Source organism: Gallus gallus, chromosome 1, assembly GCF_016699485.2.
Source record: "Gallus gallus isolate bGalGal1 chromosome 1, bGalGal1.mat.broiler.GRCg7b, whole genome shotgun sequence".
NCBI classification, from domain to species: domain Eukaryota; kingdom Metazoa; phylum Chordata; class Aves; order Galliformes; family Phasianidae; genus Gallus; species Gallus gallus.
The window spans coordinates 111,176,138-111,203,076 of record NC_052532.1 but is presented as its reverse complement, the minus strand read 5'-3'; the positions used below and the strand labels follow the sequence as shown (position 1 = coordinate 111,203,076).

At 38.9% G+C, this 26,939-nt stretch overlaps 1 protein-coding gene across 2 annotated transcripts in view; it reads right to left on the bottom strand.

Moving 5' to 3' along the window:
- Positions 1 to 9,924: 9,924 nt before the first annotated feature.
- Positions 9,925 to 26,939, bottom strand: part of EFHC2 (EF-hand domain containing 2) — a 59,486-nt gene continuing 42,471 nt past the window's right edge. Inside the window, exons 11-15 of one of the 2 annotated variants that reach the window (NM_001037829.3) lie at positions 25,949 to 26,082; positions 20,838 to 21,035; positions 20,163 to 20,255; positions 12,235 to 12,340; positions 9,925 to 10,257 (exon numbers count right to left, since the gene is read on the bottom strand). In NM_001037829.3, coding sequence (NP_001032918.3) covers positions 10,162 to 10,257; positions 12,235 to 12,340; positions 20,163 to 20,255; positions 20,838 to 21,035; positions 25,949 to 26,082 — 627 coding nt within the window. In that variant the 3' untranslated portion in view covers positions 9,925 to 10,161. The remainder of the gene's footprint in view (positions 10,258 to 12,234; positions 12,341 to 20,162; positions 20,256 to 20,837; positions 21,036 to 25,948; positions 26,083 to 26,939) is intronic. The other variant, XM_046940415.1, reaches the window with a different exon arrangement.

Sequence of the window (26,939 nt, the reverse complement as noted above, 5' to 3'; positions counted from 1 at the left end):
AGTTCAAGAGATAGCCCCAGAAATACAATCCAAATAAATTTAATTTCATGATTGTTAAAAGAAAATCAGTGCTGATCATCCATTTATCCCCATCTTTCCGGTCCTTCTCACTACAGAACTGGTACAGTTTTAGCATTTGCTGTTCAGTGAGTTTCCTTCAGCCATCTGACATGCACAGGCTGTCTTGAAACAGAAGCCATGATCTTTCAGTGGACAAATGGGGGTTTGCTCACTGAAGTAAGTATAATGATCTCAATGTAATGAGTCTTTCCTAGTTGTTCTTATCCTTCCTAAAACGGCCCCACTCTCAGAAGCACTGTGCTCTGGTGCAGCCCACATTCACTCTTGGCAGGACTCCAAGGCAGACTTTTCTCTCTAATGTACTACCAAAGCAGTTACAGTGAGTGATGTTAACAGAATGGAGAAGAGGTGACAGTCCCATTGCTAACCTAATAAACCCATTTACCACAATTGTTTTAACCAATGTAGTCCAGTCTACTGGACAAAGTCAACAATTTTTCCTGAACCGTACGTTGTTATCTGCCAGAAAGGCAGTAACAATTTCCCTCAAGGATGCATCTCACACTGTGATTTACAGTTTACCTCCTGCAATACGAGAGGCCTTTGGCACACTGAGGCAGAGATACCTCAAATGCCAAAAGGGATATTTTTATGAAAAGAATGTGGAGGAGGGAAGCATCCCTCAGCAGTCACACGCTGGCAGTGCAGCTCTTGCTCCACTGGTTGGGTTCTAATTCTTGTTCTTTCGAAAGCTCTCCAGGTACCACCAATAATAAAAGTTCAGGCAGAGCTTTGCAGAGCAGGGCTGAGGGGATGCCATTTACATTACATGCAAAACCTCCGCTATTCCAGGCTGGAACAGGCACCACAGTAGGATCATAGAATCATAGAATCAAAAGGACCTACAAGATCATCTAGTCCAACTGTCCTCCCATTACCATTACTACCATAAGCCACTAAACCATATCTCATAGCTCCTCATCCAGACACCTCTTGAGCTCTGCCAGGGACGGCAACTCCTCCACCTCCCTGGGCAGGTCATTCCAGTTCCTGACCACTCTCTGAGAGAAAAAGTTTTTCCTTATGTCTAACCTAAACCTCTTCTGGTACAATTTGTGGCCTTTTCCTCGGGTCCTGTTTGTTGCCTGGGAGAAGAGACCAAACACCTCCTCATCACAACCTCCCTTCAGATAGTTGTATAGAGCAATAAGGTCTCCCCTGAGCCTCCTCTTCTCCAGTCTAAACAATCCCAGCTCCCTCAGCCGCTCCTCATAAGACTTGTGCTCCAGATCCCTCACCAGTTTCGTTGCCCTTCTCTGGATACGTTCCAGGGCCTCAATGTCTTTCTTGTAGTGAGGGGCCCAAAACTGAACACACTATTCAACGTGTGGCCTCACCAGTGCTGAGTACAGGGGGATGATTACCTCCCTGCTCCTGCTGGCCACACTATTTCTAATGCAGGCCAGGATGCCATTATCCCTCTTGGCCACCTGGGCACACTGTCAGCTCACGTTCAACCAAGCATCAACCAACACCCACAGGTTCCTTTCGTCTTCACAGTCATCCAGCCACTCAGCCCCAAGACTATAACATTGCATGGGGTTACTGTGGCCAAAGCGCAGGACCTGGCATTTGACCTTGTTGAACCTCATCCCATTCTCCTCAGCCCAGCAATCCAGCTTATCTAGATCCCTCTAAAGGGCCTCCCTACCTACCCTCAGGCAGATCGACACCACCTCCCAACTTGGTGTCATTGCAAACTTACTGAGGGTACACTCAATCCTCCCATCTAGGTCAACAATAAAGATATTAAACCAGATGGGCCCCGCTACCAACCCCTGGGGGACACAATTTATAATGGATCACCAGCTGAACTTAACTCCATTAACTACTACCTGCTAGGCACAGCCTTCTAGCCAGTTCCTTACCTGAAAAAGGGTATACCTGTCTAGGCCACAGGCAGCCAGTTTCCTCAGGAGAATACTGTGAGAGACCATGTCAAAGGCTTTGTTGAAGTCTAGGTAGACTACACCAACAGTCTTTCCCTCATCTACCAGTCTGGTTGCCCAGTTGTAGAAGGAGATGAGGCTGGTCAAGCACGACCTCCCTTTCACAAACCTGTGCTGGCTGGGCCTGATCCCCTGGATGCCACACATGTGCCGTGTGATCTCACCCAGGATGATTTGCTCCATAAATTTCCCTGGTACCGAGGTCAGGCTGAAAGGCCTGTAGTTCTCCGGATCCTCCTTACGGCCCTTCTTGTAGATGGGAGTCACATTGGCAAGCCTCCAATCCTCTGAGACCTCTCCAGGTAACCAGGAGCTCTGGTAGATGGCAGAGAGCAGCTCAGCAATCACCCCCTCCTGCTCCCTCAGCACCCTAGGGTGGAGCCTGTCTGGTCTCATGGACTTGTGACAGTCCAGATGGAGGAGGAGCTCTCTAACTGTTTCCACCTCAATCACCGAGGGTGTATTCTGTATAGCAACCCAGACTTCCAGGTCAGGGTGTGAAGCGTCCTGAGGATAACTGATCTGCCTGTTAAGGATCATTCTTTCTGGCTTGTATGTGGCTTTCCTTCAGCCTCTTCCCTTGCTGAGAGCCAGGGCACTGCTCCTCCTGGCTCTGTACCTCCCTAGGGCTGAAGCCAGAGCAAACACTGCAGCCACATATGTGCATACCTGCAATGCTACATTTTGAACATGGATCTGGCAGGTGCTGATCCAGTTTAAGGGCTTGGCTGCTGCAGCTATGGCACACAGAGAACTAAGGATTTTGTATGCAATGGTAGAAAAGGAGAAAAACAATTTCACTTTCCCTTAAAGTAAAACTAAACTCTGATCCCACAGAGCAGCCAGTGGCAAAGTTGCTGCAACCACAGCAATGCTGGTTCAGGTGCTTTGAGGTCATTTGCCTCTTAAAAGGGGTTTTGCTTCATTAAGATATAAAGCTTTTCATTTCCCTCAGGTGTTGAGTTGTCTTCAGAATGTGGTTGCCATTAGCCACCAAAAAGGGCACCCCCAAACCTACAGAGTGGCCGTGGAGCTTTGCTGAGCATTACACATGAGCAGAGAACAAATGCACAGGCATGTTCTCGAGGGGTGCACCCCTCTGCAACACTGCTGATATTGAAACTCCAAACTTCAGGGTGAAGTAGGAAGGCTTGTGAAATGCAAACAGCCTGAAGCCCAGCAGAAAGCACTGCTCACTACTGATCACACTTTTGCAGAACAACAAAGAAAAAGAGATTTCCTGGGATCCCAAAGGCCCTTTGTAGGCATGAAGGTTATGGAGACGACCACCAAAAGAGGAAAGGCACGAATCTCAACAGCCACCTGAGTTGTTTCCACTGGAAATAGGCTTCCATACAAGTGGCAAAACAGAAGAAATAAAGCAACAGTGAAACAAATGTAAACGTATTTCATCCTCATGATAGAATTACAGAATCATAGAATTGCTCAGGTTGGAAAAGACCTTCAAGATCATTAAGTCCAACCACAACCTAACCATATTGCCCTAACTCTAACAACTCTCTGTTACATCATGTCCCTGAGCATCACATCCAAATGGTTTTTAAACACGTTCAAGGATGGTGACTCAATCACCTCCCTGGGGAGCATATTCCAGTGCTTCACAACCCTTTCTGTAAAGAAGGTTTTCCTGATATCCAAACTAAGCCTCCCCTGGAGCAACTTGAGGCCATTTCCTTTCGTCCTGCCACCAGTAAGAAGAGACCAACCTCACTCTCACTGCAATCACCTTTCAGGTGTTTGAAGAGAGCAAAAAGGTCTCCCAACAATGCATTACTGAATGCAAGACTGGTTGCTGTACTGCATACCTCTGGCATTTCATGTTCATCGGAACATGCCTGACAGGGCAAAAGCTTTATTTTGGTGCATTCAGACAATATGATTTCAATAACACAGGAAGAAATGTCCTTCAGCAGGAAAATTAGTGAACGGATAGAGGTGGTTCATTGTGTAACTGTTTGTCAAGAAGAACGGCACCCTACCACGCTGCAAAATAAAGCTCTTTTAGACAAAGGAAATTGTTGGTTTTTTTTTTTTGTTGCGAATGGCTTAATTAATCATTTTCCTCAGCTCCAGAAGAAAAGAGCCTTGAGCTACAAGAGCTCTGCTTGTAATCCAGGCACAAAGGCATCCTCTCCCAGAATTCATTTAGCTGTCAAAATGGGGGAAAATAATGCCAGAAGAGAAGGTCAAAACTGGTGGAGTCCAGGCACTTTGATAATGCTTTTCCTTTAAAAACAAAATAATAATGCTAATATAAAAGTACAGTGAAAGCTAACTCTACAGAAGGTATCTGCAAAAGGGAGAGGCGGGGTGAGGCTACCACCAGCACTTTTATGCGCAATTCTTTCATGTAAATTATTTCCAATGGGAGCTCTTTCTCTTGCCTGCAGACAAAAGCAGAATGCATAGCTCTTGCCAGACCACCTGGGACATGGGGAGGATAGGAAATTTCCAGATGGGTTTTAAGACAATTCAGTTATATTTATACAGCCAGAATAAATGTTTTTTTTTCTGAGATAGCGTTTCCCTTTGCTCTATCTAGACCACCAAGAGAAGAGGGAGGCACAGAAATTCTATTGCATTAATAGGCTTGGTGTTTACAGTTTTGATTTTTATTAACTTGTGGGAGCTGTTTATTGAGTCATAAACTCCACTAATGGGGATATTATCTCTAAATTATATAAGTACTATAGTATTTAGGTTAGTTAAAAGAAAGGTTTAAAACAGTTACGTACTTACAGTTTATCTCAATCACCAACATGATCCCATAATGGGAATTTAATTGCTAATTGCTAGCTTATATTGCAAAAGAACTACAATAACAACAGACAATATATTGCCCGCATAAACATGTCCAGACAATTCTATATTGCCTCCTTTCACTGCTAGCTTCTCATCTGGTGCTTTTTTGTTGGCTTTTTATTATTATTTATTATTATTATTATTATTATTGTGGTGATTTAATTCCTAACTGCCTCAAATTAGGAAACTCTCTTTGTCAGGAAGCATTCCCACCAGTGCTTCATTTGACTGATTTTAGCAAGCCTTCTGCACACACTTCAATAGTTTTATACAAAAGGGACAGACTTAGACACAAACTTAAATACTTTGCTAAAGTAGATTCTCAGAGAGCTCTAATAAGAGAAATCCAGGTTCCATTTACATCCACCTAAGTTTTTATGCTTACCTAGCTGGAATTTGACCAAAACCCACCATCCTGAGCCTGAGCCTAGCTCTGAGAAGCCAGGTCACCCAGTGAGGCATGGCCATCAGTCTAAAATCCAGAACAGCCCAAGGGATGAATCACATGCATATTAAGTACATATCACAGGTTCACGGCCTGCCCAGCTCAACCTGGACCATCTTCAGTTCTTCCACATGTACCACTGTCACTGCACTGTGGCCAGGTAATGTCACCATGCCTGGTGGCAGCACTCCTCTAACAATGTTGATGTACCCAAGGAAGGAATTCATCTCACCCAACAGCAACACAGCCATCTGCACCTAGCTGTCAGCGCAGAAGGAAGGGACTGTTTAAATAAAATGCTTCCACTGGACACCCCTGTGGGCAATTCACTCCCAGAAATGCCTCCTGCCCTTCCACTGGCAAGTTAGGAATCAAGAGAGCTATAGGATACATTGGCACTGGAGACATCAGAAGAGAAAGAAGGTAAGCTCCACACAGATATAGAGGAGGCTGCATCCCATCTGCTGTAGCCACTCTGCAAAAGGTCTTCCTTTTGGCCTTCAGGACAACGACCTTCTTCCAACTGATTCATCTTTGAAAGTGGGAGCTTTCTCAAGCACTGTTAAGCTATGCAGTTAATTTATGCTCTTCCAGATCATCTTCTCATGCTGCCTGTCTGGGATCAGCATTAGATAAGTTGAATCAGCTCCTCCACTTCTCTTTGACTGTAGGTCTTAATATAAAACTAGTCTGTTGGAGGAGGAGAGCAAAAAGGATAGATGGCCTGGCTGAAGGGCAGACCAGGACAGCTAGCTTATTTATGCACAATACATGTCAGGAAAAACTTCCAGATGATTCAGAAATACCCAAATGTGCAGAGAAAGAGTTTATATAACAAATCCATATCCTTAATATACTGTGCCTGTGTTAACTTCCTCTTCTTAATTATACTCCCTCACTGGATTTAAACTTCCCATTGGAAACCGGTAGGGACAGGGATGTGCCCCCACAACCCTTTCTGTGTTGTTTGGTCATTGCCTAGAAAGAGAGTGCTGCTTCCACCCGCACCTTAGCAACCAATTGATACAAACAACATCAAAAAATTAATTCAGAGAAAATAGTAACTTAGGAAAGTTTTTTTTTTTTTTTTTTTCCAAGATAGTTCTCTCTAAAATGTTACCTATTCTGATCTCCAAAGCCTAAAAATGATTTTTAAAATCCAACTGAGCTCAGAGTGCAGTATTTTCTTCCTCCTGGTAATCATAACTTCTTCCTCAAGATCTTACTGCTTTGTCTTTCTCATTGCACTTGGGCTTTCTGTACTTGTGGTTGAGCCAGAAGAGGAGAGCTAAGCCACCCCAAGAGGAAGAAACATACATGCAATGGATACATTGCTGAGGAGGGTACTGGACAATATTGCGTAAAGAACTAACGCACCTCCCCACGTCACTGAATAACCTATACCTGAGTACAAGATGTTGAAACACAGGTCATTTTTTCTAATTGTTAACTGCTGGTCTCAAACCATGGGAACAAGCAGAAGGGTCCAGCAAGCAAGAGGCAGCAAATTGTTATTAGTGATATAAGGATTGCTGTTCTCTGAATGCTGCCAAGTGACTGAAAACTTCTGTTACTTATTTTGTTTTGGTTTTATGGAATAAGGATCCCTGCAGTTTGCCCGTGAAAAATGAGCAACAGAAGTGTACCCTGTGCTAAGGCATAGAGAGTGGACTTGAGATTCAACAGAGCCTAATATTTTTAATATGAAGAGCTTTCCTGCTGTGAAGTAGGATTAATTCCCATTAACACGAGAAACAAATGCAGAAGGAAGCCTTCAACATCTTCCCATTCATGTAAGTAAAACAGACCTGATCTGTCTGACATCGGTACAAATGGCTCTATCTAGAGAAGTACAGCAAAGGCAGGATGCAGAAAAATATTGCCTAGAGGAACTCTATTTTTCTCTGCAGTAAGTTCAATTGTCTGTTGACTGCTTGGATCTACTATGTCTGTGAGAGTCCACCTGCAGGTGAGCAGAGCAGGTACTTAACTGGACACAAGCAGAAATGGATGCAAAGCTGCAAGCTAAGCAGTGCACCATCTGCACAGGACAGGTCCTCACTGCTGTACTTTTCTTGCTGCAGCAGCTACTGCAGACAACTTTAAGCCTTTTATTCTCAAATGCTAGGTTCAGGAAATGAAAATTAACACTGAACGCACATCAGACCCCAGTAGGGAGATGGGGAGGCAGTACCGTAATGTGATTCTCTTTGCTCCTGCCATAGAAGGCACTGATACTTGTGGAAAGAAGATATCTTTGGCTCCCCTACAGAGATAGAGAGCTGAGATTAATGGCAACTGTGAGGGCTGCTTTCTCTTTATGCAATGCATGCTTTAAAGCTGTGGCCTCCTGCCATCTTGAAACATTATCTTGTGGTATTGTCTACATTCAGGCCCCTCATCAGCAGTGTGAAAAGAGAGAAGAAGCTGGTGGCAGGATTAGAGGAGAGGCTGAAATATCCTGGGCAGCATATGCTGCAAGTCACATTATACAAAGAGTATTCTTGGACCGCTCATTGGCTGGAGCTTTTCCTTCTGGAAGCGCTGCTGCTTGTAAAAAAGAAAACCTGTTGAAATGTGTTTACAATACATGAGACCACAGCATATGACACATTGTGAGCACAATGACAAGAACTGAAAATATTTTTCAGGCCCTGCCTGCTCTGCTCCTAGGAGATCCTTTTGTGCTCATTGGAGTTATGAGAGATACATGGGAAAAGAGGAGAAAAAGAAGGGGGAAGAAAAACTCAGAATGATGTGAACAAAGTACGCAGAGTATCAATCAGAAATACTGAAACATCAGAAATCAGATAATTCCATATTTTTAAAAGAAAAAAAAATCCATGTTCCATGGGCTCTGCATAGGAGGAATCACTCAATACCAGATACAGTCCTCAGTATCACAGGCGATATATCCTAAAATTATACTTATCAGATGATCCATCATCAATGGTGAAATTAACTGGGTTCTTTACTCTTGGAAGCCTGTTAGGGACCCTCTTTGCTTTAGAAGGTTAGAAACCTTTTGCTATTCATTTTAAATTTATGGCTAACCATACCTACTTTTTCTTAGGCTACGAACATCCTGAACTGAAAGATTATTATCCTTGCTTGTAATACATACCCCATAACAAATTCACTAATGGCAGCCATACTCTCTTTGAGCCTTCATTTTGGTTCCTAAATAAGCCACACCTCTTTGTCTTCATTTCTGTTCTCTTGGCCACTTTTCTAGTTCTTCTCTGCACTGGATCCAGTTTGCAGCCACCATTCTTGACCATGACCAGACCAGACCATGATTGATCAGACCTATACAGATAGGATTCTACACAAAATATTACATTTCTTATGTTTGTTTTTTTTTTTTTAACCTTTGTCCTATGCACACAAAGAAATTTTCCTGTCTCTAAAAGCTACTTGGGAAGTTTTAAATGTCTAGATTCAATCTTCAGAAACTCTCTTCCTTCAAAACTGTCATCTGTACAAGATCACAACAACTGAAAGAAATCCTGATAAAGTCTGGGCAGTTGTATTCTTTTAAAGTGTCAAACCCAGTTTTGCTGCCATGTTTAAAAAACCTTCAGCTTTCATCAAACTGGCTCCAAATGCAAGCTGTTATTGTTTTGGCTCCTGGCACTATCCCCACAATCAGGTAATTTTCTTGTCATGGAAGAAACTATTTTCTTCTTTCGGATCAAAAAGCAGTACATAGTCTGGTCTACAATTTGGAGTACTTTAGTAAGTATCAAAAAACTCAAATTATTCTTTGAACTACTGCTTTTCTCTCAGTTTGGGGATTTTAAAATGCTTAATTCTCATCCTCTTACATCAAGCTTTCTCATCAAATTGCAATTTTGGATTACAGAACACACGGGGTTCTCAGTCTACTGAGTGTGTGAGCTTCCCAGCAGCAGGCTCACACCACATCCCATTCACCATGGAGTCCCTGTGGATGAGTCAGCTCCTCCCTTCACCACAGCTCTTGCATCCTTTAAATAGAAGTAATTTCTTCTCTCATAAGCTCGTGCGGTAAATTGAGATCTAACCAGGGCTTTGAGATGACACAAGCTTAAAAAAAATACAAAATTGCTAACAGGAGCTCCACTTAGTCATCACCATTTTGAGCAAAGAGAAAGGTATCAATTTTCAAAGGGCAAGTTCAGAGCCACCATAAGAAAGAAGTTCACTAAGATGGAACAGGAATACCTTTTCTTCATTCATGTCTCACCTGAGTAAAACTGAGCAGTTACCAATCTGAGTTACATCTAAAACAAAAATCAAGAGTTGATTTCACACATGGCCTGCAAGAAATTTACTTCTATGTTACTAGGTTATAATTATCTCTGATACCAGAGCAACCTGACACTGTTCTAAAATCTTGCAACTACTCCCTCTGTAAAATAACAAACTTAGACATATATAGCACTTAAGTATTACTGTATGGGTATAGCAAAAAGACAGATGATAAAAAGCAACAGAGAAAGTGTGAAGAGAATTATCTTACTGTGCTAATTCTATCTGACTTAATATTACAAGAGGTTATCCAACAACCTCCTTTGTTAGCAGAACAAAGTAGGGTCAGTCAGATTTTGCTGTATTTGACTCAAGAAATTGCTGCTGCTTGTACATTCTCCATCTGACCAGACACTAAGATTATAGTTTTAATTATGGTTGCATAAGCATTAAAGAGTACTGTTGATTTAGGAGTTGAAAAAAATCACAAAGTACGTATATATGTTTAAGTAAGAAATGTAATAAAACCTGCATCTGTCTTGTTTTTGTTTTACATGAAATGTCTTCAATATCTAAGTAAGTGTTGGAGCAGAAACACTAATCCAAAAGCAGTGACTTTCACAGTTTAGATCATTCTTCTTTGCCAAACAGGTCATCCAGAAGAGGCAAGTATTTGATTCTTTTCACAGGAAGGAATGGTGGCTGTCCGTTCCAGTCATCTTCATTCTGAAATTGGTAACCCAAAGAGTATCTTAGAATATAATGCTAGAAACAGCAATAACTAAAAGCTGGTCAACTATGATTGTATGTGCTGCTTCACTTCCTCATACAAATATTCTGTGAACACGTGGACCTTTACATAGCACATCCTCTTAAAACATTATTACATGAACTTTTTTTTTAACAATGTTGCAGAATATTATTAAATGTATGTTTTCTGTCATTCGGCCTTTTGCAGATATTTCAAATTAAATAATGCTGGATGTTCTTCATTAAGACACTTACACTTGAAAACCTTACAAGCCATCTAGGATTCAATACTAAAAACCACACCAAAGAAAAATGAAATGAAGAAAAAAACCACAACATTGCTGCTGAAAGCCATCTGTGAAATACAGACACTATAACCTGAAAATATCAACATTAATCCAAAGTAAGTAATGAAAAGAGTGTCTAATGGATTCCAAAGTTGAAAAATTCAACAAAACTTAAATTCCTTTCTTTCACTGATCTTCTCCTGATCTGTTTCATTACTTCTGCATTAAAATATTCATAGAACCACCACTGCTTGCACACCATCTTCACCCCATAGGAGCCCTCTCTTTCCCTCACCTGCCAGAAAGCAAGTCTTGCTCAATGGCTAGATAAGCCATGCAGCTGCGAGGAAAAAACAGTCAAACACATTTAACAGAAAGTGTATCTGCATGTCTGCTTATTTCAGTCTTGATTTTTTATGAAGCTTAGCACCACCTTCAAGGCAAAAAATCCTTATGGCACAGGCTCTAACCTTCTTTCATTAGCACAGTGCCAAGGCCCACGAGTCCCCTTACCCAGGCAGACTCTCCTGAAAGTGAGCACTATTTAAATATTGAATTATAGTTCAAAAACATAATTATTCTGTGAAAACAAAATATAGGAGGCACAGGATTGCTGTATAAAAGACATGGAAGGACTTTGATTTTATCTCTACAAGAAAGAAAAATACTTCCCAATTAGAAAGTGAAAAATAGACTTATGGAAAGCAGAGCAAAGCAGCATCACAGGGCCCTGGTTAGACAACACAGAGTTCGAGATGCTACAGAAGGAAGAGCTTGTAAGCCAAGGAAGAGAGAGAAGCTAGGTTAATAGCACAGTACTTGAGGAACACTGATGTAAAATATGTCACTGTTGAACTGAAAATTAAGGGAATGCTGTGTTACTAAGTGGTCTGAATAAAATCAAACACATTCTGTACAAGCGTAGCAACACATGGACTAGGCCAGAATAGAAAAACTACATTTTGGCAGAAGGGCTTCATATTTATCTGTTACAAGTTAAAAAAAAAAAAAAAAATCAGTATAATTGCCTTATGTACCATCTATTTTAAAATGTTCCATTCAGCACAAGATGGCAAGACCAAATTAATTTCTGCAGTTTGTTGATGCCATGTTTTTATTTACCCTAAGGAGCAGGCTGGTGGAGATATACAGTTGATTCTTCAATACTTAGTCTGCCATATGCCTACCAGTGATGTGCTGTTATATACAGGTTTCCATGGAGTTATAAAAAAATATATAGCTATTTTCTGTGACGTTTAAAGAATTTCCTGGCTATCCCAGCAGCCAAACAGATCATTTGAGATGTGGCAACAATATTTGTGGGTGGAGTGGTATTCACACCCATTGTTCAAGGACAAATACACTTGTTTCCCCCTATCTCTTTTTTTTTCTTCCAGAAAAATGTGAGAGAGATATGGTACTCCCTAGGCAAGAGTGTGTTACAGGCTTTCTCTTCCCTGTGTAACTCCTTCTGGTTAATTCTAAACCTCCTGAAAAAAAAAATATTACATGAAGACACAAAAATGAAAACAAGCATGAATATGAAAAGTTGAAAACCGTTGTAGTCTTTGTCGGATGAGGTACTCATGTTACACTTGCCCAAATTACACAAGGGTCTCACGTGCTGAGTTTTAACTTTTCTTTTGCTCAAATATAGTGGTTTTACCTTAGGAGGAAGCTTTATTGTGTGGAAAGAAGGGATTTGATGCTCTCTCCAGTTCACTGCATCCACAAACTTTTTATAGTTCACTTGCTTGTGGTCATCTTCAAACCTAAGTAGGATATCCATAAGATGCCTCGTGATTAAATGAAAATTTTAACAGGTATACAATGTTATCTACATCATACTAATGCACTATTTTCTGGATAATTGCTTTTCAATCCTTTACAACCAAACACTGGAAAGAGTACAGAAAAATGCTGCATAACTTCTATGTCACACATTACATTCCATATACTTAGTGCACATCAATGTCTCTCATGCAATTTCTTTAAGGTTCATTAGATTCCAAGTAATTTCATTTCACTTTTTAACCATTGCCCAACTTCTTCCAACACTGGGATCTCACAATTGGTCATAAATAGAGTTGGGACAGTGTATAATTTTTTTGTAGAGAAAAGAAACAGGTAGAAAGATACATTGGAAAATAAGTCCAGTAGGAGTGGATCTTGGAAAATACAGGCTGGGTGGAGAATGGTTTGAGAGCAGTCCTGAGGAGAAGGATTTGGGGGTGTCTGTTGATAAAGACTCAAGATTAGCTGGCAATGTGCGCTTGCAGTCCAGAAGGCCAACTGTAGCCTGGGTTGTATCAAGAGAAATATGACCAACAGGCTGAGGGAGGTGACTCTGCCCCTCTACTCTGCTCTTGTGAGATGCCAGCTTTCAAATGGAAGAGGGTAGATTTGGACTACATATTAGGAAGAAATTTACTGTGAGGGTGATGAGACACTGGAACAGGTTGCCCAGTGAGGCTATAGATGCCCCCCTCCCTGGAAGCACTCAAGGCCAGGCTAGATGGGGTTTTGAGCAACCTGGTCTAGTGGGAGGTGTTCCTGCCTATAGCAGGGGATTGGAACTAGATCATCTTAAAGGTCCCTTCCAACCCAAAACATTCTATGATTCTATGATACAAGGAAGTTGAGCTATAACACAATTGACCTGCTTTACACAGTTTCTCAGCTACTTCCTGAAAACAAGCAATCCCTTAAAAATGCTGTTTGTATAAACCTTGGGATCAATTTCCAGTTAAAAAAACATGCAGCTCCTCTAGCCTACCATTTAATAACCAGATTTTAAAATTTCAACTCTTTTCATTTCGCAATGTTTTATTTCCATGAAGTAAATATTTGTAATATTAAGCATCTGTTACATGGAGATATAAACCCCACCAGTTAAGTTCTACAGCTACTACTATGTGTGTAACAAACTCACTAGGAGCAGATCTGTAATCCATGCCATTGACTTGTATGAAGTAGCTTCAGAAACAAAAGAAAAGTACTCGATTCAGCAAAACACTTAGGTACTTAAGGTATAGAGAAATCCAGTTGTTTCAGTGGGTCCAGTCAAGTGCTTGAAAGGTAGTGCAGGCTGAAGCTCATTGCGGAATTGATGCTACAAATGCAGATTGCTTTTGAAATGAAGCTAATTACTCTACTATACATACTACATTAGGATGTGAATGGCATCTGTCTTACCTAACACTACTTCTATGTAAAAGGGATCTGGTTTAGGCAACTAAGCACATCCTGAAAGCATCTGCGCTTTGCTAGTGTCCATGGAGAAATACATATGACTTGTTAGACTCAATAAGCAATTTTTGGTGGGAAACGTCAGGTTAAACAGTTCTACCATGTAACATGGCGAGACAAATACTATTGCACGTGTAGGAGCAAGATGACACACTGTCATCTCCAGGAAACAGTTTCTTTAGACAACCATTTTATTTTGTTCTTAAAGAAACAGCACTGCACAAAACATGGGCCTCAAAACCCTTCAGTTCTCCAAATCATTGGAAAGGGCCCTGGTAAAAATCAAGAATGAAAGTACTTGAAGGATGACTTTACAACATAAGCTGGGAAAACAATACTGGAGGAGAAATAAATCTAGTGACAAAAATAAACTGCAGCTCATCCTCTTCCTCTCCTCCCTCCATGCCTTTCATTTAACAGTCAGCAGATAATATAAAATATACTGAAAGCCATGAACAGAGATTCTAGTGATAAACTGAAATGTGAAGTACAGTGAGTTACACTGAAGATGAAAGCAAAGTCAGAGAAGAATGCTACTGTTACTAGCATTAAAGATGAGCCTGAAACATTGCCAGGAGAAACCCTTCTATTATAGCTTTGGTTTGGTTTAGGTTGGGTTTTTTTGCAGGTGGTAAATGGGGAAACAAAAGAGTTTTGAGTTGGAAATAACAAGACAAAAAAGCCCTTGGAAATAAAACTGTGGCAAACAGATTTTGAATCTTAGAACAACCATTACATTTTTACTATCATATGTACTAGCATATGTGTATTAAGTGTTTTCTATTTCTGAAAATTCAAAATATAAGGTTACTATCAAGATGCAGAGCTGCATAAGTAGGAGTTTTAAGTGAAGACTAAGAGAGGGGGTGTAATTTCTTCAGCATCAATTTTATGTTGATGCAATGAAATCAAGCAAACACAACGCTTCTGCTTTCAACAAGCATTAAAAAGGAGAGAAGTCCTTTGAACTCACAGCATGAGCAAGCTGAGGCAACAACACACACAAAGTTAACTGTAGTTTTAAGGTGGGCACGGGATATGGGACTACTAAATCCCATATTTTAAAAGCTGCAGAAAGCAGCTTCAAATGTCACTCTAGACTAATCCAGAGGAAATAATCTACTTTTTAGGACTTTTTACTACTGTGACTTATTGCACCAATCTACTAAATGCACATACTTGTAATTCAGTACAGAGCACCCAGATGGAATGAAGAGATGTTATCAAGTTCTGCATTATTAGGATGGAGATGCCATACACTTCAGAGCCTGGAATTAATATGACTGAAACTGAAAGTGCTCTTCAGTGAGGAAATTAGATTTATCTTATCAAGAAGATACAACAAAGATCTCTTGAATCTGTTTCTATCTGGTTTTGCCCTATGACTTCAACAATCCATGTGATTTCAGATTGTGTAAGTCACTTCCCCAACCCCAACGTTGCCTGCAGAGTTTTTTTTCCCTAGAACACAATCATAGAACAGAATCATAGAATCATTAAGGTTGGAAAAGACCTCTAAGATCATCTAGTCCAACAGTCCACCTATGACCAGCGCTGCCCACTAGACTATGTCTCTCAGGGCCATATCAACATGGTACTAGAACACCTTCATCACCTCCCTGGGCAGCCTGTTCCAATGCCTCACTACTTCTTTGGAGAAGAAGTTTTTCCAAATATCGAACCTGAGCCTCCCCTAGCACAACATGAGGTCATTGCCTCTTGTCCTATTACTAGCTACTCGCTTTCACACCACAGAAATAATCACATATTTCTGCTTATAAAAGTATATTTAAAATGAGAAATTCCAGCTATGTAAAAAAATCTAGTTAAATTACGTGATGGTTATTTCTGAGGGTGCTTTGGTGAATAAAGGTTACTAATGAATATTTTTTCCTTCCCATCAAGATATCTGCAACCAAAAATTCATAATAAATGCTAATGTACATGTAAAGATTTTGTATTCTTTTATTTTTAATAGCATTTATTAAGTAGTTTATCTGATATTAGCAGAGAAGAGGCATTATGTTGTTTTAAGCTTTAAAAAAAGAAGCTGGGATTCTTCAGCTGCTTGACAATCCCTGTGTAACACAAATATACACCTGAATTTTCAAAAATTGTTTATACAAAAGATTTAAGGTAGTAAGCACAGATGCAGCTGATCAGTATCAGCTAAGTAATGGCTACTATCTTGGGTATACATTTATTCTCATCTTGAACTGCAATAAATTGAACCATCAGTTCTTCATGATAATAAATAACAGAAATAATTTCTCTTAAGAGATCCATATATTCATGCTGGAGTCTTTTCATAATAAATGGCCAAGTGAGTTTTAGGCATTAAAGGTGACAAGCAGAAACAGAGTGCAGGATAATGATTTCATGACCATTTCCAATCATGCTGCTGCCACCAGGGCAATTCTCACAGCAAGAAAAGAGAGCTGGTTAGCTTTCTGAGAGAAACAGGTCAACTGTAAACAAACTATTAGAGGCAGGTAATTATGTTTAAACTAAAAGATATTGCACAAACCAGGGAAAAGCTGGGCACACAGAAGAGGCTTGGCCTATTAGAGACATGAGAACTAAGATGATCGTGTAGGAGACCTGCTGTAAGTAGCATCAAGTAGCACTGCTACCTGAGGCACTAAAGATTAATTTACCTTTTTAAAATATATATATACATATATATATATATATATATTTTAATTCTTTCCCACTGCTTGTGTTTTCACAGCTTAAGATCCACAAATGCTCCTCCAGAGTCCAATAGACTCATTCTAGTACTGTGGAAAGGAGAACTATGCAGCCAGTTTTAAGCAAAATTAGAAGATATTTTAAAAATATGAACATATGCTTAACTAAACTAATACAAGATCACTGACAAGTAAGTGTGTCATCCATTTCTTTTTTCCCACCATTTTTTCTTTTTTTTTATCTGACAGCTATTTATATACCCACTGGGGAAGGACTGCATCATTCTGAGTCCTTGTTAGCTTACATTTAACATTGCAGGAAATTAAAATATTAGGGGAAAAAAATCTGAATTCATTTCTTCAGCCCTATAGCAACATTTATCCATTAAACAAATGATAATTGTTAATTATGCTTGCATAAACTTAAAGAAATACTTATAATAAACTAGCAGTTTACTGGCAGAAACAAGAGTGTAGCATCTGCATTGCTTAATTAATTAATTAATATAATTAATTGATTAAAAAAAATCTATATTGCCATGTAATTGAAGACCCAAGTGAAACAAGGCTGATGGAGAAAGGAAATAAATCTTTTAATAAGCCACGGGTTGTCCAATGAGGCTGTGGAGTCTCCTTCTATGGAGATATTCAAGATCTGTCTGGACACCTACCTGTGCAACCTATTGTAGGGAATCTGCTTTAGCAGGGGGCTGAATTTGATCTCTTGAGGTCCCTTACAAACTCTGAAACTTTGTGATTTTGTGAATTAGAGAAATGAATAGCTGGACACCCAAATCCTACTATTTCACCATCCCATGACAATTGAAAATATAAATTTACTTCAGATAGAGAATTTAAGAGGGTCTTTTGAAGCCTCACAGTCTTTGTGCTAATTCTCCCTGCATTTTGTGGAAACAATGTTCTTCGGTACAGTAAACAAAGTTTTGGGTCATCTGGAGGTGATCATAAAATTTGACAGTAATTTCTAGTTCCATCCCTTGATTTTAATAAGTGATAGATCATTGTGGTGTAATTTACAAATGTAAATAATAAATATTTTAAGGGTATTACCTTTTAAAATGGAAAAAAAAATAGAACCATTAAGTCCTACAGAAAGTGTTTGCCACCTAATCTCAGGGAGAAAAGCTGAATAAACATACAGCTTCAGTCTTCAACTATTATCTGATCACGTTGTCTAGGATCATTTTATAGCTGAATAGGGTCCAGCTAGTGCATTAGCTATATATACTGATTTTGTGGGAATCAGTCCAACGAGTTTTATTGTACCATTTTCTTTCATAAATTCGGATATACACATTAGGAACACTATTGATACTTGCTTCAGAAACACCAATGAAAAAACTGCACACATCCTCATCAAAAATAAACAACAGCAGCAACAAAAACAATCCAATACCAACATATTGTTTACAAACTTTGCCCCTATTGGATTGCATACTTCCCAGGAGCCAGACTATTCTGCATTAACAATAAACCTGTTTGTTTCGTGATTCTTCAGCCTCAACGAGAAATAGAAAAAGTCAGACAAAAAGAAAACTAAACCTTATTCAGCTGACTCCACTCTTCAGTTTCCAGGTTACTGGAAATTAAATTCTATGAGATACAGTTCACAAAATCTTTCCCTGACTCCGCACTCTCTTGAAACAATACACTTATCAGGCAGTGCCAACTGCACACAATATTAAGAATGCAACACTCTTTCTAATTGGCAGTGCAGTGACTCACCACAAAAATTAACATTTTCCAGAACTGCTACTATTGTAACTTAAAATCAGCATTATGCATCACACTGTCATATGGAATACTAATTCTACAGTTTTCTGAGGCCCAGCTTCACACTATGTAACTTTCTCATACAGAAATCTGGCATACTAGCTGGCCACTGCCCCTTTCATGGGAAAATGGGTGGTAGTTTAGAAATCCAGCTCTAACACAGGCTGAAACGACTCCCTCTCCTATATCCCCTACAGAAAGAACCTACAGTGGCTGAATCCCTGTTCAGCTGTCACGAATACCTGCCTAGAGTTGGGTGAAATCCAGGCTTCCTCCTTGTCTTTTAAGCTTATCTCTTATTTTTATTGTAGCGTACTGGGCTTTTCCTTTTTTATCTGACTACATTAAGACTCTTTAAGAGAAGAGATTCATCTCATAAAAGCTTTTCCTAGTATAAATTCACAAACAATAAACATGTCTCTGGAGCCTGTGACATAGTAGGCCTGTCTGTTTTTCATCAGCACTGATTTACTACATAAAGGAAAATCTCCACTCCTTTGTCTCTCTATCTATTCAGTTGCAGCCTTTATGAAGCAAATCTATGACAGCTCCTTGTTTAGCAGAGGATGCCAACTGTCCTCCGACACTTTTTGTGTTGGAAAGCTTAGTGGAGATTCTAAAATTGAGGTTTAGATTAATGCTAAAATTCAGGCATGCTTCTGATGTCTAAGGCTTGTAACTCAACTGTCAGAAGTGATGAACAGCCAACTGTCAAAGATGTTCCCTTCAATAGCCAGATAAACTATTCTGAAAGTTTTTGGTCTAGAGGCGAAAGGGCTTTGTAGAAAATAGCCCCTTAGGATTCCTAAAACAAACTTTTTGATACTGACTGAAGTGGGAAGCCTTGGTTGCAGTAAGTAAATATCTTAATAAAATGGATTCCAACTTTCTGCTTGACAAGAGTGTATTCATTATCTCATAAGCCTAGATGTTAAGTTTGACATTAGTCCTGAAAATCAAGAAGCACATCTACCTGAAAACATCTAAACATAACAAGACCTGCTTCTGCATTTTACATAGTGTGAAGGCACAGACAAAACATTCAGTGGTTTCCCATGAGGGAAAGAAGAGACCAGAGAGCATGTATTTTATCTGTTTCCAGTAAAGCTGCAAAAATCCATGAAAACCAAACTCACCATGACAGAAGTATTCAAAATACCATGGGTTACTCTGAACTCTAGCCTTTAAAAAAACTGCACTGAATACTGGCTCTTTTTATTTCTATTCCCATGAATACAGCTAGCCAAGCAATTAGTTTCAAAATAGTTATTGCTATGGAAAAATACCAAAATCCAGCAATACTGCTTTTTAACAGTTACACTAAAATGTTTCGGATGAGATTAATAAGAGAAGCAAAGCACTTATTTACTACTGGTGAAGTCTACTTGATTCATTGAAACAGAATCAGTGAAAAATCACCGTCCTTGATTCAAGGACATTGTATTCATCTTGGTATTTTTCTTAAAACTCACATAATGTGCTTCCATGAGACTGTCGTTTTTACCCTACATATCCTACATATATGAAAGAGACACAAATGCAAAATAAATAAAGTCTTACTGATAATGGTAAGCACCAGTAGTTGACTACCACAACATTAATTTCAAAGAATTCTGGTAGAATCCAGGTGATCTACTACGCCAGATAAAAACAAAGATCTTGTTTAGATGGTTACATTGTAGTTGATTATAAACATTCTATAAATAGGAAAGTCTACACATATATGGGAGGGGAAAAAAAAAATCAGCACAATGTAATGATTAAGATTACATAAATGACAATCTCATAAGAAAGGTGTCTGAAGTAGATATTTGAGATTGATTTGTACCCACGGAGATCATACTATCAGCTTTTAACTTACATAGTCAGTATAGTTTGTAGAAGATCATCAGACAATGGCAACTTGAAGGACTTGCAAATAGTCCTGCAGGTCTCATAGGGCAACGCTCCACATCTATGCAAACAGAAACAGACAGGGAGACTTGTGCGTTAGGTATTTGCTAGGTTTATTTCAAGTCAGTGTGAACAGAGAAATGTTTAGGCAGAGACAATAAAAATGTGTTTTATGAAATTTCACTGTCACACAGCTGATAAACTTGAAGTGCATGTGGTAGCCTGTCCCCCCCGCTCCCCCCCGAAGTTCTCAGTGATTCTCTGTTATTCTTTATCTGTGATATCACAAAACAAAAAGGGCAAGTGATTCACATAAGGGATTGATTACAAGTCTTTTTTGTTGTTGTTGTTAAATCTCTACTTTCCTCTTCGATTTAATATACTGCTTTGCCTGTGAACAGGCATCTGATTAGATCACCTAATACTCAGTGCTGCAGCTATAACAAAAAGTCCATGAACAAAATTAAAAGCAAACAAAAAGGCTATCCTTTCCTTGTTCGCTGTCAAGTGTTGAGAAAGTCTTAACATTAGAAAAAGTATTCTTCAACTGCAATCTATCATTTGCTTAGCAACAAACAGAAAGCAGCTAGGTTTCCAAGCAGAGTTTTCCAAATCACAGCCAAGGATAATAGAGAAAACTTACTTTTCACGGTCATTGTACACAAGTATTGTAGACAGTTGTTCAAAATTCTCAAAGCTATTTTTCTTCAGTTGTTCTTGAGCCTTTGCAAGGAGGAAGTGGTGGTCTATTTCGTATTCTTCTTTCTCTCCGTAATGGCGCCCAAGGGTCATAATCTCATGTTCTGAAAAGGCTCCATCTGTGATACTGACTATCAAATTTCTGTTTACAAAAACAGCAGCCTACATTAGTTTAATTATATTAGTTAGAAAGTTAATAATCACTAAATTCCCATGAAAACAACTTTTAGAGGGCACTCATTATAAAATGCTGTATTTATTTAAAATCTTTAAATTTGAAATCCAGGTCTGTTCAAGAACATTTAGTGGGAAATACTTGACACTTAAATTTCAGAAGATGTCTATGCTTCCTCTGTTGTTGGCCACACATACAAAAACACATTATAAACCTGACTGAAGCCTTTTACCTGACAATGCTGTACTAGCATAGAATATTAGCAGAGATTATCTTTGTCACTGCATTTGTTCAAAAATGTAGTAAATTATACAAGGTACTATTTAGTTTCTAATTGCATTCTGCATACTGCAGTATGCAATTAACTGTAAATATATGCACGTACATTAAGAGTTGCATAAAACAGAATTAATAACAGTAGAAGAGAAATAAGGCAGAAGACACCAATAAAGAACAGAACATTAATCAAGTGTTAAGGCACTTTCCCAAAGCACTATAAAAGCTGATTCCATTGGATATTGTTCATGGGAAAGCTGGGGGAATGAGAACTGAAACTGGCCACAGAGAAAGGGCAGAAAATTACAGCCAGCTTGTAATCACAGTCTCCTGGTAAGAAAGGAATACAGGAGGCCGTAGCAAGACCAGCTGATGCTTGGACACTGCAAAAGCCCATAAGGACAGCTTGAAATGCCCTCTCACATGGTTGCTTGTGCTGCTCAGAAGAATCAGCCTAATCCAAGGAAGAAGTGTCCCTGAGATCCATCTGATAGGTCAGTGCTGGTCACAACAGGACTAGTCATTCCTGTTGATACCATGGATTTGTTGTTGATAGTAGCACGGAAGTGATTTTGGGATAAGCCCCTGAAGGCACTTATCAGCAAACGGACACAAAATCTGGGACTAAGTTAGTTTAGTTATACATAAAAGTTCTATATACGTTTGTATGTGTTTTTATACATCAAGATTTATCTATAAAACCTTCTAGTTTATATTGTTGGGGGAGGGGTGGAGAAGGACTGCTTTTGACAATGATGAAAGCTTTGCAGCTGGGACTGTGCTGCCTTCACTGATTACAAAGTTTTTCATATGTCCTGGATGTTGACTCACTGTGAAGAAAAACACCAGTAGCAAGGAAATGCAGGGTACTTCTCATTTTCCTGAGAAAACTGGACTGCAGTTTACCTCTGTAGTTATAAGGCTTCTTGTCCCACAAACTTGGATTAGCGTACCTATACGTTGGCATTACAATTCCAAATGTCCATCTCTAGTGAACTCACATTCAGTAGGATTTTCTTAACAGCAAGCATCAACATAGACTTATGTATTTCAGTCAAAATTAATTACCTATTTACGGTGTTTCTGCAAAAACTGCACTGGGACTAAGCTTTACCATAATGGCTGATGCAATTAGAACTGTATCTCGTGGCACTCCTGTACATATTGAATCATTGTGATTATATGACAGTCCTTGAAATGGAAGAAATTACTAGAGATGGACAAAGATCTAATGTGAGATTCAAACTACTGGCTGAGCAATAGTTAAATTCCTAGCTGATTCTGATAATGAATCTCTTAACATCTGTATCTGAACAGAAAGCACGGAAATTCAGCACTCTTCAAAACTACAACATTTAGTTAATAAACGTAATTTTTCAGTTGCTTCCACTCAGGCTTTTGTAGTCCTGTTCAAATGATGATACCTCTTCATAGAAGAACAGCACAGCTGTTCAAAAAAGGATGCTAAACACCACATAGTGTCAACGTCAACTGCTGCTTTCTCATACTGCAATCAGTAACCTCTTTTATTTGCAATGGGAGGAGATAAATATAAGGAGAAGACAAAATAAGCCAAACCTTATTTAGAGTTTATGCAAACTCAGTGACCAAACTTGTTCCATCTACCTATATTATCTCATCACTATTATTATTATTCACACTGAATACAATTATCTACATTGTAAGAGGATCCAGGCAAAACTGGAGCCTCTTCTTAAGATATTAGTGAAAACATGAAGTAGAGGGCAAAACTGGCTAGTAAGACTGGCACTCTACATGTCTGGGCTATCAAAGCTGAATGCAGCTTTACCCATGTGAATGTGAATCTGCAGACTGGATTTCCACATGAGACACGGATTTTTCCAGTGTTCAGCTTTTAGAAGTCTTATATTTTCTCAAGGAAGTCAGTGACAATCAAGTCATCAGAACCTCAGGTTCAATTATTGTCTCATTTAGGAAGTAAGGAATTTTCGTGCGATTGCTAATGCGTGAGACCCAGTATTCACATACAGAATTACATCTAAACTCCTCCTGTCAAAAGGAAGCTGCAACAATTGTTCCCACAGCAAGTGGCAGAAGTGAACAATTATTCACTTTTTATTCTAGAAGAATAGGACACATTGTAATGTGAATTTGGTAGAGAAAGAAGAAATAATAATTAACAGCTTAAGAGAGCTGTTTCTCAAGCTGAATTGAAGACAGATATATCTTTGCTAAACCCACGTGGTTCTCTGTTGCTAACAGCGAACTGTCTTGCCAGTAGCTTCTGAGAAAAAGCACTCTGTTTAGGACAGTGTGGTACACAGGCTTCCAAGTTATAGTTATTTTCTTTTCCTCTCACCCTAACAAAGCTTTTGATATTTCTAACATCAGCTTAGGCAATAGCTTCAGTACGTGACACATTTATTTCCTGATGTGCCATAGGTTTGGGTACTGAGAATAAAGTAAATTGTATAATTACAATTCTGCTTCACTACATCATAGTTTTAAATGTGTAGTTTTAAATGCAGCTTATATAAACTCATACAGGTAGAAATCTGAACAACAAAATTCCATGCACAGCAATGCGTTAGCTGTATTTAAGGTAAGGGGATTATTAGGCTGGTTGAAGCCGTCATCCAAATAATTGCTTGTATTAAAAATAATCATTTGTAGTTAGTTTCAGTCATGAAATGCCGTGAGAGATTTAAAATAAGCAGTGATGCAAACAAGAAAACAGAAAATTGGAAGAGAAATACATATCCTTTTCATAGAAAAATATCTATCACTTCTCATAGATGCAAAAAAAAAAAGCTCTCTCTTGCCTTTGTCATTAAAAAAGGTTTCTTTTCTAAAACATTTAAAAGAAAAAAATACTGCATAGTAGTATATCTATATCCTTACATATACACTATACATTACTATAAGGCACATAAGTCAGCTGCTCTTTAGAGGGAAGTCCTTCCTCTGGCAATGTGTATGCGGTCTGTCTGGGACCTTTAGGGCCTTAGCAGGAGGGATGCAGACCATTAGCAGGTGATCAGACGGGCCTACGTGAGCAGTGAGGCTAAAGGAACATTATGTGGATTCCTGTTTTTTCTCTTGCTCATGGGGGGGGATATTGCACTTCTATTGCTGAAACCGAGTGCCTCAGTACAATGTAATTTGACTTGCTCCATGGCACACAACAGCACCAACCTAAATCAAACAGCTGGGCTGTAATTAAATTTATTTTACTTATCTGCTTGATAAAATAAAAATAATTCCCTGCTGTTTAAAAGCAAAATCATCCCTTCTAAAAGCATGCTGCACCAGTCTTGTCATGCAAATGTCCTGAAAGCTTGATGTGCTCATAGTACATGTAAGAAGACTGTTTTGCAAATAATTATTTCATAATTTACATTATAACTATTTTGTATTTAAAAGTTATTGAACATATAAATTAAAATCCTTTTTCAAGTGCCATAAAGTTCATCCAGACGCACATTAACTTTCAATTTTTCTCTCCTTCTTACTCTAGTAATAACATTTTCCTTTTAAATTCAGTTAGCAATTTAAAATGTTGTCTCTGTTGAGTAAAATATCTTGAAATCTAGAAATATTTTGACAAAAAAACTACCTATAGCTCTGGATTCCCTTAGTTTGAGTCCTGCATTTAATCATTCAGTTTTGGATTTCCAAATACCAGCTTGTTATCATTTGTCACTGCCTTCATTTTGAATTACTGGAAGAAACTTCTCCATTTCTAAAAGTCTTCTGACTTATTTCACGGGCAATTTTCAGCCTCAGCTACCATTTCTATAGTGATGACGTTCCACGCAATATACATTTACTCACATGCTTTAGTTATTATGATCGTTCCTAAATATATATTATCACTGTCAAAACCGAAATGCTTCTAGGTAAAATCTTCTCTGTTCCACATAACTAACTTTACAGGTACACAGTATAGTTCATGAGCTCAAGCGTTATGTAGGATAAACAAAAATCAGCTTGCATTTGAATGTTATTTCCCCCTCAAAGTAACTATATGCTTGCCCATTGCTATGTCCCATTACCAGAGTCCAAATTTCCACTCACTCTGATACTGTTGATACTGCTGAAATTACTATGCAAGCGTTAAGCTGCTCTCACTACTGCTTTCCAGTGTTTGGAAGATGCTTTTCACTGATCCAGTAACTTTAGTACACTTTGGTTCTGTGTAGACTATCCTCTTCACCAATAATTCAAAACCTGAATAACACCATTTTCTGAAGGCATAAATTACTGAATTTATGGACTACTAATTAATTTGTTTGACTATCTCAGGCTGGGTTTATCTTTCACTAAATATATTACTGCTTCCTCACTCTTCTCCTTAGGTCTTATGGACCTATTGCCAGGTCCATAGAAAGCAGACAGAATTTAGTAGCACTTTTCAGCTTAAATGAAGCTAACCCATTTCTCTTTTTCCAAGGCATGGATTCGCTATCTTTTTTCCCCATAAAGTCTTGAAGTAAAGGTGAAGAAACACACACCATTTGTCAGCTAACATGTGCAGAAAGCGACAAGAAAGAGTAGTGTTCTACATATTTGGGGGGAATGCGTCTTCGTTAAATATTAAAAATCAAAACCCACTGTCTTACCTGAAAGGGTCATACTCTATCACCTTGGTATGTTGAGGATCAGCAGCTGCAAACACCTGCCTGATTTCTCGGGAACGAGGTTCAGCTATGTCTTTCAGTTTCTTGAAGATGAAACCAGTATCAGCCACAGCAAACTTAACAAAGGAAAGCAAGATGTACGTTAGAGAGAAAGGCGCTGTGCAACTCACGTACCAGCAAGAGTTGTGAAGATGCAGAACAATTCTGAGCTGCTAGTTTTTTCATTGTTTCACTTCAAATGTGTAAATCTGCAAGGTTTGGAGGGAAGCTTGCTACTGAAAAAAAGAAATCACTACCTACTGAGAATATGAAACAAAAATAATAAAAATCATTTGCTCAGAACTATCAGAAAGCTTATTCCAGATATATGAAAGGACATCCACTTTTGCTTCAAGCATTGGGTTGTTAAAGCAGAAGTAGAAACATTCAAAGTACAGCTCTAATATCTTTGTCCCTGTTTTCTGCTGGTGCAGTTCACTTAATTTTCTATTAATAAACTTCACCAATTCAAAGCTAAGCTTTTCATCATTGGCTCCGATGTACTGTTCCAGCAGATATTCTCATTCATATTAGACTTACTATGCTTTATATACTCAGAATTACCAGACTGGAAATTGATTAGGAAACAGTTTTTTCCTATCATGTAACAAGAATGCTTATTTCTTCCTAAGTGATTAAAATAAAACTGAATTTAGATAAACAGCACTGGAGCATTTAGTTTTCTACCCTATATTCAGACTGCTGTGTTAGAGCTCTACCAAAGATTTACTTGCTATGCTCATATTTACCACTTATGTCTATGTATTTAGTCATTAATCGGGCTGACTCAATGGATGCAATCAGTAGAGTATTTAAAGATGGGTAAAGTTTCCTGTCTGCTTAAGAAGTGCCATCTCTACACAGAGAAAGCAGTTGTTTTTACACCTTCCTCCTAAACTATACATTGCAAACACCTATATAAACATCTAGTGTG